Source organism: Clupea harengus, chromosome 16 (genome assembly GCF_900700415.2).
Source record: "Clupea harengus chromosome 16, Ch_v2.0.2, whole genome shotgun sequence".
Classification (NCBI taxonomy): domain Eukaryota; kingdom Metazoa; phylum Chordata; class Actinopteri; order Clupeiformes; family Clupeidae; genus Clupea; species Clupea harengus.
The window spans coordinates 10,271,095-10,281,716 of record NC_045167.1 but is presented as its reverse complement, the minus strand read 5'-3'; the positions used below and the strand labels follow the sequence as shown (position 1 = coordinate 10,281,716).

The window sequence follows — 10,622 nt, the reverse complement described above, 5'->3', positions numbered from 1 at the left end:
TCCGTGGTGCTGAAAGCTCCTCTGATGCATGGTGCCTGGTGGTCTGATAAATCCTTAGTGTCAGTCTGCTCCTGACAGCTATTCATCAACCATTCCTTTTCTGTCTTTTTTTTCTTTCACATTAGGCATAGTATAAAGGGAAAAAGCAACAAATGCTACGTGATGCAGGCATGACACTGACAACCACAACTGCCAGCAGAGAGAAACTTTCTCCCCTGCATGTAGCGGGACAAACTGTGCCTGTGGAGTGATGGTGCTACACATGGCCTGTGGCAGGCAATAGAACATCTCTTAAACCCAAAGGTCTACAAAAAAAAAACACACACTGCTCTACAGAGCAGAGAAAGTTGCATTTGGAATGTCAATATGACCACTGTATAGTTCATGGGCCAGAGAGCAGCCCTGTCTCTAATACTGTTTTATGTGCAGTCACTTCAAATATCTGTGCTGATGTCACATAAATGGCAGTAAACAGTAATGGGTTCTATTAAGGTTCCAGTAATTCACATTAATTAAAAAGGGGTAGTTAACATTATTAACTCATTATCTTAAGTAGATGATTTCACTGCAAATGTTTGCTTGTTTAATTTGCTAACGACATAGGTAATATTGCCTGAGGAATTGTAAAAAAAAAATATTTTAACAAAAGTTAAAATCTAGTACTTGCAAAATTCTGGTACTTAGCTGAATATAACATGTTTCATGGTTAATTAACACTCAAGTATATGCCCTGTTCATGTTAATGCGTAAATTAATGTTACCTAATTAATGAAACCTTACTATACAGCATTCACAGACAAATGCACACACATGTCAGTTTGTGTGTGTCCTACATGTATCCTGTGGCAAGAGAGAGGGCTTCAAAAAAGAAAAGCTGACATTTATTCAAGATGTTTTTGTTTTTCCTCCAACCTCCACTCCATCTCAGTCGTCTCCTTTGCCAAAACATCACACACGGGGCACAGGGTTGATATAAAAATGGCTTTTAATTTTACACCCAAAGCAAGAATGCAATGCCTTTAAACCAAGTGTATGCTAAAAATACTGCAAGTGTTTTTTTTTCTGTTTCACTAAAAGTATTTGATGTTGGCTCGTGAAGCTGCAGACATGGCACGTCTCATTTCACTTTCGCAGCTTCTCCGAGAAATCTGTAAATTTTGTGTCTATATAATTGTGTGTGTGTGTGTGTGTGTGTGTGTGTGTGTCTGTGTGGGTGACATTCACAGGTTTGTTAAGTGGTCTGTTGTTCTCTTCCCTCTTTTCTTCTGGTTGAAATCCGAAGTGTAGGCACTTACACTGGCAATGGCAACCTCTCAAAAGTTTTTGGGAGAATTGTAGCGACTGACTAGGTTCAAAATTAACATTTGGACACCACTTATTTAAACTATCAACGTTAAAAATCTCCCAAGGATACACATTTTTGCACTTTATTAAGCATGTGTGCATGTACGTATGTGTGTGACTTTGAGTGTGTGTGTTGTCAGTACGAGAATACTCTGCTTAATAACTCACACCAGCTTACTGACTGGCTATAGCACAGTAAATGTTTCTGTTACATTTTTTTTTTCTGGACAGAATATATAACAATTCTTATAGCAATGAAAAGACAAAATTTCTCTCTTTAAATAGAAAAGAAGATATATCTCATCAAAACTCTTACACCGTCGTTGTTGTTGCCGTCTATTCTACGAGGGAGGGGGTTCTTTCCTTTATGAAACGGGTGGCGTCTAACTCGTCTATGATTGCACAGCACAGACGGTATTGCTCGGGATCACAAGGACTGTTCCACTACTCTTTAACACATTTAACAGTCACAAGAGACAACACTGGCTTCTCAGATCCACCCTTCGGACAGTCCGAGATGTGACTCCCTACTCTGAAAGGTCGACGCCACGATCCTTAGACCCACTGACTCAGAAAGGTCACTATAACAGAGGTTTGATCCACTGTTTCTGTTCCTTTTTAGTTTTGCCACCGAAAAACCCACAATAAAAGTATATTTGAAACTTGTTTCCCAGCATGTCAAGTTTGCAGAGACAAAATGTTGTTATTTCAGAGAGTAGTACCAGCTCGTCCTTCAACGGTCTGTCCTTTTGGCTGTGGCTGTGAGAGTTTTTGTAATTGATGTGGGTAACGCGTCGCCTCTCTTTTATTTTAGAAAGCGTTGTCCGACACGTTTACGACCGTGGCCCTCACCTCCTCTGCGGCAGGCATGCCTTTGCCAGCGACCCAGAGCCGGGTGAAAGGGGAGTGCAGTGTCGCCTGGGGTGCGAGGGGTGTAACGGACTGGCATTTCCGCAGGTCCCCGCAGAGCTGCTGGTTCCGCAAGGACACGTATATGAGCAGACAGGCGACCGAGACGGCGGTGAGCAGCACGCCGAACACGGCAATCACCGCAGCGTCCCACCGCTCGCGGGTCATCGCTGCCACCTCTACCCCCTTCGTGGTGACATTGACACACTTGGAGCTCTGTTTGTGCCGGACGTTGGGGACATCCACGCACACTTTGTACTTGGTGGCCGGGGAGAGGTGCGTGAGGTTGTACACCTTGACGTCAGACGGGACGCGCGCCGTGAAGGCCACCGTGGGGTTTTTCGAGCCGGACACGGTGAACCACTTAATGTTCGGTGCCAAGCTGCCATGGGCCGCCTTCCAGGACACCAGCACAGAATTGGCTTCCACGGAGCTGATGTTCACATTGAGGGAGTTGTTTGCTGTTTGCGGGAAATATCCATTCACTTCCACAGAGACGGACTTTAGATCGGCACCGATGAGGTTGTGAGCCACGCAGGTATACAGCCCCGCCTCGTTCTCCGTGATGTCGTAGATGTCAAAGGTCCCCTCGGGGTGCATGTAGTACTTCTCAGACACGGTGTTGGGCAGGACACGCGTGCCCGTTGGTGTGATCCAGTAGATCTCTGGCTCAGGCTCTGCAAATGCGCGGCAGTGGAGGGAGACGGCGCTGCCGTTTGCGACGCTCAGGTGTGCGGGTAGGCTCTCGGGAGAGATGAGTGGCAAGCAGATCTCCATCATCTCGCGGAAATGCACCTGCCGCACGCGCTGGCCCTCATACTCAGGCGGCTCCACGCAGAACAGCGAGTCGGGCTCCATGAAGCGCACACGGGTCCGGTTCATGCTCATCCAGCGCACCACGCAGTCACAGCGGATCGGGTTTGAGTGCATGCTCACCTCGCGCAGGTTCGGCAGAGACTCCACAGTTACCCGGTGTAGGGCGCTCAGGGCGTTACCGTTCAGCATCAGCGTCTCCAGGCGGGGAAGTTTGTGGAAGGCGGTGGGGTGGATGTAAGACAGCTTGGGGTTGTTGGTGGCCTCGATCTTGGTGAGCTCAGGGAGGTTGTCCAGGGCGAAGCTGTCGATGGACACCAGCTCTGGCATGCTGTTGATGCCCAGCTCTTTCAGGTGAGGCATGTCCAGAAAATCGCCCCTCTGGATCCTGCCAATTGGGTTCTTGTTCAGGTCTAGGAACTTGAGGTTCTTGAGGTGCCTCAGGGCCCCGTGCGGTACTTCGGGGAAGGTGTTATCATAGAAGGAGATGCTCTCGAGGTTATCCAGGCCAGATAGGGCATCATCAAGCAACTGTGAGAGGTTCATCCTGGTTAGAACCAGGCTACGAAGGTTCCTCAATGACCTAAAGGTCAAATCAGGGATGGTGATGACTGGGTTCTCGCCAATCATCAAGATCTCCAGGCTCGGGGTGTACTCGAACCACTCGTAGCTAATGGTCTGGAGCTGGTTGGAGTTGAGGTGGAGCCGCAGCAGTCCCCGGAGCCCCCTGAAGGCTGCCGGCGAGATGGAGGAGATCAAGTTGTGGTTCAGGTAGAGCTCCTGGAGGCTGGGAAGGTGGGAGAGTGCGTCGTCAGGCAACAAGCGTATCCAGTTCTCCTCCAGGTGCAGGGAGAGCAGCTGGGAGAGACGGCCCAGGTCAACATCAGCCACGGAGGTCAAGTTGTTCTGCGACAGGTCGATCTCAGTAACGTTGGCTAAGTATTCCAAAGGTTGGTCGATCTTGCCGATGTTGTTCGTCTGCAGCAGCACTACTTGCGTGTCTGCAGGTAGTTTCTCGGGGAGTGCAAAAAGCCCCAAGTCATTGCAGTCCACTGTTGGGGCCTCCATGTACACAGAACTAGGGGAGAACCAGGGGCGAGTTTCACACACGCAGGACTTGGGGCAGTCAACTCTCGCCACAGAGGCGGGAACAAAGGCCGCCACAGTGAGCCCCACTAACAAACAATCCACAAGCGACACTTCCTTCATATTGGCCCGCTGCCCAGCACTCAAGTAATTGGTCCTTGTAGATTAAGTGGTTCGCCTTCAAAAATAATGGATCATTTGTCTGCAGTGAGGGGTGACGGTTGCTCGGGATCAGTGAAATTCCCCAGGGATTTTTTGGAGAGTTTTTTTGTTCTTTTTCTTTTTTTGCCCTCACGTGCGGTGAACCCGCTGTTAATTTTCTTGGTGAGGAATGGGTTTCACTTTGCGGTTAAGGTCACACAGACCAGGTTACGAAGAAGGTCAGAAGGTAGAATACAAAATATGCCTGCAGGAGCGAACAGTTCCACAGCTATAATGGATTGCGATGTTTAATCCTCTCTTTCACTTTTTCGGTGGAGAAACATCTGCTCCTCTCGACGTGAGCTGTCATTGTCAGTCATGATCCAGTTCCACCTGGAAAAAAAGGAAACGACAGAAAGAGTGACGTGACTGAGACATTTGAAGGTGAACAGGGGCACATCACAGGACTCAGATTAAAGCATATTGACATTAACCAAAGTCACATTAAAGCACATTAAAGCACGCTGGCATTTATATTGCATAGGCTCTGCCATCAAACCAATGATAGATGGATTTCTGTGTCCTTGACCTTCTCTATCTTATTTTGGGATATTGCTGCAGCCTCCCCCCCCTCCCCACCTCCTGCTATGACATTAAATGGTGGCATTATCGGGCTGGCTTTTTGTGTGATGTTACGGCACAAGTCTTTTGCTCTAGAAATGTACTTGAAAGGCAAAGTTCTTAAGGTCGGCGAGCGGGTCACGCAGCTGTTCTTTGATGTTATTGATGTCTGTGGTGGGAACTTCTGGGGGAGAGTGGGAGATGTACCCGTAATAATTCTGTCTGTGTTTTTCTCTTTTTTTTCTGAGCCTAAGGAATCATAGGCGAGAGAGGGGGAGATAGCGAGAGAGAGACAGAGAGAGGGGGGGGGGGGGGGAGCAGGGAGGTGGAAAGAGAGAGATGGGAAAAGTCTCTTTCATCACGTATCATTCATTTCAAGCCTCTCTGCCTTTGTGTTGTCTTTTCCTCATCATTAATTAAGCTGTGCGCTGTATGTCGTGCTTTCTTGTCCTCCCCGTACCGCCAAACTGTGTTTCGCCCGTGTCGCTCATCAATGGCAATACGGCGGAAAAGGCAGCAAATTAGAGAGCAAGTGCATGAGAGGGAGAGAATGAAAGAGATGGTGTGTGAACGAGAGAGGGTGAGAGGGAGAGGGAGAGAGAGGGATGGGGGGAAGAAAGTGTGCTAGAAATAGAGCAGAGGAAGGGAGAAGTAAAAAAACATACAGCAGGAAAGGGGGTAGGGCGAATGAAAGAGAGCAAGCAAGAAGAGGAAAGAGATAAAGAAGGGAAAGAGAGAGGGAAGGGAAAGAGAGAGAGAAGGGAACGAGAGAGATGCTATAGAGCTTTTTCATCTTTCATCTCTGTATCAGAGCAATGGACTGGAAACAGAAAGGATGAAGGAACCTCTCTCCCTCGCTCTTTCCTTACCTCACTCTCTCTGTCTCTCTCTCCTTACCTCACTCTCTCTGTCTCTCTCTCCTTACCTCACTCTCTCTGTCTCTCTCTCTTTACCTCACTCTCTCTGTCTCTCTCTCTTTACCTCATTCTCTCTGTCTCTCTCTCCTTACCTCACTCTCTCTGTCTCTCTCTCCTTACCTCACTCTCTCTGTCTCTCTCTCCTTACCTCACTCTCTCTGTCTCTCTCTCCTTACCTCACTCTCTCTGTCTCTCTCTCCTTACCTCACTCTCTCTGTCTCTCTCTCTCTTTACCTCATTCTCTCTGTCTCTCTCTTTACCTCATTCTCTCTGTCTCTCTCTCCTTACCTCACTCTCTCTGTCTCTCTCTCTTTACCTCACTCTCTCTGTCTCTCTCTCTTTACCTCATTCTCTCTGTCTCTCTCTCCTTACCTCACTCTATGTCTCTCTCTCCTCACCTCATTCTCTCTGTTTCTCTCTTTCTAATCTCTGAGGGATGATGGTTTCTGTAGAGAGAGAGGGATATCTGGAAGAGGAAGGCCTGTAGTACCTCCACTAAGAAATGTGGGCACAATATAGGAGGAGTGTGTGTGTGTGTGTGTGTGTGTGTGTGTGTGTGTGTGTGTGTGTGTGTGTGTGTGTGTGTGTGTGTGTGTGTGTGTGTGTGTGTGTGTGTGTGGAAGAGAAGTACGAGAGTGGGAAGCATAGATCTTGTGAGCTCTGGTTGGCTAATTTGGAACATGGATTGGCAATTGAACTGCTGCCGTACAGGCAATCTTCTCCAGCTGTGTGTGTGTGTGTGTGTGTGTGTGTGTGTGTGTGTGTGTGTGTGTGTGTGTGTGTGTGTGTGTGTGTGTGTGTGTATGTGTGTATGTGTTTAAAGGCTGTGGGTACCCTGGCACAAGCCAAATTGGTACTTCTGTTCAGCATCTATAGAAATGAAAGTCGTGACTGATAGCACTTTTCTTCCTTGAGTTTCCTATTGGTCTCCTTTTCATGCAGTAATATGATCATCTGATACAACAGCTTCAGCCCAATGTGCTTACAGGTGCTTCTCTCTGTATGCTTTATTTTTTATTTTATTAAAATTACTGGAAGAGTAGCTTCATATGCATACATGTTTTTCCTGCTTTCAATAGCTGTTCATATGACCTTACACAGCTTTTACAAACATGGCCTAAGATGACGATGGTGGTGGTGATGATCACGATCATGATGATCATGATGTAGAAGAAGAAGAAGAAGAAGAAGAAGAAGAAGAAGAAGAAGATGATGATGATGATAGTTATGTCTTCCCGTCGGATTAATATAACAGCACGGCTTCTACCATTTTTAGTTTCTTCTAGAGAAATACCTAGTAGTAGTTGGTTGACTATGACATAATAAGCCAAAGAGCCTTGGATTTTTCCAATCAGTACTGCACAGTTGTTGAAGGACATCAACATTCTAAATGCTGTTTATTGTTTAGTTGTGAATTTGCCATCAAAAGAAGGCTGTTTTTAGTGTTTCAGCCATTTTAGCTTAACCTAGTCTTTCAAAGTGTCATTAATTTTCCTCGAAACTCATGCACAGAAACGAGATAACATTGCAGCGGTGCTAGCGCCTAGCTAACTTTGACATTAACCATTTATGAAAAATGAATTAGAGAGAAATAAACCCTCATCACCAGTTTTCAGGTGGGTTTACATTTATTTTACACATGAGAGACTCCTGCACTCCACTCCTCATCAAATAAAGCCACAATATAATTATGGATATAATATATACAGATAAGGATATAGATGTACTATTACTGACTTATTGTTTTATGACAGGCCGGATGGTAGTGGCCTATAGTGATATTGTGTAACAGATCTCCCACTGTACCAGCTTATTTACCAAGTCAAAGCCAAATGTGACAAACTCCCTTTTGGAGGAGCACTTGGCCGCTGGACTGAAGCGCTGGTTTTGTTAGTGGAAGCACCCTGGCTGTTTGCCAGCTTAATGTGAAGGCGTCGCCTCTCGTTAGTATTCAGGTCTCGCTCTGACACTTGATGAAATTATTACATCCGCAATGGTACCTCTGTGTTTCCCCATCCCTCACATTATCATAAGTCTTCTGTACATTATTCCCCCCCCCCCCCTTCTCCATTCGGACAAGGTTAGGCTATCGAGGGGGAGGCCAGATTTTCTCCGCGGTACATGAATTCACATTACCAAACGGATTGCTCCATTTACTTTGTTCCATTATGTGAGAAGCACAAGAGGCCACACCTGAGCGGGTAACTGCCGACGGCCCTGTGTAGGACCACAACACTGTCAACACATTCGGAAGTGGCTCACGATCAATGTTGCCCTGTCGTCTATGAGAATACGATGCATACACAGGTCACAGACATACACTGAAAACTGTGTTTGTTTTTTGGGGTTTTTAGTAAAAGTGTTTATCGGTTTAACCCTAACATGTTTTGGGTCTACTAGAATAGATTTACATATTTCAATGTTCCAAAAACACATTGTTTTATCATACTGTACATCTTTATTCACCCTCTGTCTGAAACGCTCTGTTAGAACTCCTGTGTCTTTAAAGCCCCCCTCCCAATAAAATCATGTGTGCTCTGATTGGTCAGTAAGTTAGGTAATAAGGATTGTGTTACGAGATTGCATCATCTTGTAACATCTTGGAATTCCAATGAGGCGTTTCAGGCAGCTGAGAAAAGTGGTTTCTGTGGGAGAGAGTTACTACCTATGGCGTGTTCTTTGGGCTTTTTAACTTTGCAGGCCGTTTACATGCACAAAAAGCTATATAACACACCAAAGGAAAGGAAAAAAATGGAAAAGCATAAAAGGGTTCTCTTTAATGTGCTATTCATTATTAAGCGCACAGCACAAAAGGCAACTTACTATAAAGTACATTTATTATTAAATATACCTGAGGACATATAAAGTAGGATCTACGGTCTGGACACAGGTCACAACCATGCACTGAAACCCTCACATCTGTATTTGTGTTTCTGTAAAGGTGTTTAAAGAGTGTGTTCAATGTTTTACACTTTTAAAGCATCTCACTAGTCCTGGCCTGTCCGCCCGTGGTCAAAACCACAGCTCCTGTATTTGTTGACGGTGGTCGATACTCTGTGAAACACAAGTCAGATTAATGATATTTAATTCATAGCCCAGAGGTCTGGTTTCTGAGACTGCTCCCCCCCTCCCCCCTGTAGGCTGCAGACATATGCCTGGGAGTTTGGGTCTGAATGAATGGTACTCTATGCCGGAATAAACTGATTCAGTGATTTACTGTCAAGGCTTCGGCAGCATCGCAACAGAACCGGGCAGCTCCGGCGCCCTTTATTCCAGTGGAGAGAATGAATAGCTTGGAATGGTTAGCTCATAGCTCACTCTGGGATCAATGTTTTAAAATGGGGGGGGGGGGGATATAAAAATGTCAAAGTATGTCAAACTACCTCAAAGGTGCCTGACAGGCCTCAGACTACAGAGGGTTAAATATATGCCAGAAAAAGAGAGAGAGAGAGAGAGAGAGAGAGAGAGAGAGAGAGAGGCAGAGAGAGAGGGAGAGACGGAGATGGAGGAGGATTAAAGAGGGGTGAAAAGGAGTGTGTGTGCATCAGAGTGTGCGTCGGTGTGTGTGTCGGAGTGTGTGTCGGTGTCTCTCTCTCTCCCTGTATGTGTGTGTATGTGATATCTGGGTGTCTACGTGTGTGTGTTTTATGTGTGTGTGTGTGTGTGTGTGTGTAAAGCTGTTAAACAAGACAAACAGAGAGTGAAAGAAAGGGCCTCTGTATTTTGCAACGGGCTAATTAGCGTTGCTGGAAAGAAATGATGGAAAACTCCCAAAGGCCTTGTTCTGTGTTTTGTGCCATAGAGAGAGAGAGGACAGGGAGGATAGGGATGACCCTGGCACTTGGTGTCTCGGAATCTTAACACAACGTGAGTGGATTCCACGAGAGGTCAACAACTGATCCTAAAAGCTGTTTCCCTGGCGCCAAGCTTACAGCTTTTTCTGCTCAAAAAAGAAAAGGCACTCAACTCACACCAACGTCTTTTTTTCCTTTCTCGCCATCTTTTTTTTTTGTCTCTGCTCTACATTTCCCTCTCCCTCCCTCCCTCCCTCTCCTCTTGCCTCTCACCTCTCTCTCATCTCTCTCTCTCTCTCTCTTTCTGTCTCTCTTTCTGTCTGCTCTTACTCCCCAGCACTCCACAGCATTCCTCTCTTCCTTGTATGTCTCACCACTCCGTTTTTTTTCCCGTTTTTTGTTTGTTTCTCTCTTCTTTTTAGGTCAAACGCTGCGGCTCCTTTTTCCCTCTTGAAAGGGTGTCATGCTCATTGTGGGAGCTCCCGCGGTGCGGCCCGACCCGCTGATGCAGGTGCCGCCGGCCGCGCTGTTAGTTGTAATGCACTAATGCACTCGCCCCTCAGGGAACAAGCCACCGCCACTGCCACCGTGACACCTTTTACCCACAATGCAACCGGTTTCATTTCCCATCATCTAAAAGCCCAGTCAGGGATTGGGGAGAAAGAGGGAGGGGAAATAGCAGAGTGCATGAGTCAGAAGACCTCATTTAAAGCAATGACTGATGTTTAAATATGAAAACATAAACAAATAACTGGTTGGTAGATAGATTGATAGATAGATAGATAAATAGATAGATAGATAGATACATACATACATACATACACACACACACACACACACACACACACACACACATACATACGTACATTAATACATACACACATACATACATACATACATACATGCAGTGAACAAAGACGATGAAGATGAGATATATCAGCCACAACCCAGTTACTACAGCACTAAGATCTCGTGAATCCTGCTGATGAGGTAACAG

The 10,622-nt window shown here is 46.1% G+C and overlaps 1 protein-coding gene across 1 annotated transcript in view; it reads right to left on the bottom strand.

Annotated features, from left to right (window-relative positions):
• Positions 1 to 967: 967 nt before the first annotated feature.
• Positions 968 to 10,622, bottom strand: part of LOC105897473 (leucine-rich repeat neuronal protein 3) — a 17,993-nt gene continuing 8,338 nt past the window's right edge. The window contains exon 2 of the mRNA XM_012824404.3: positions 968 to 4,686. Coding sequence (XP_012679858.1) covers positions 2,155 to 4,275 — 2,121 coding nt within the window. The 5' untranslated portion in view covers positions 4,276 to 4,686 and the 3' untranslated portion in view covers positions 968 to 2,154. The remainder of the gene's footprint in view (positions 4,687 to 10,622) is intronic.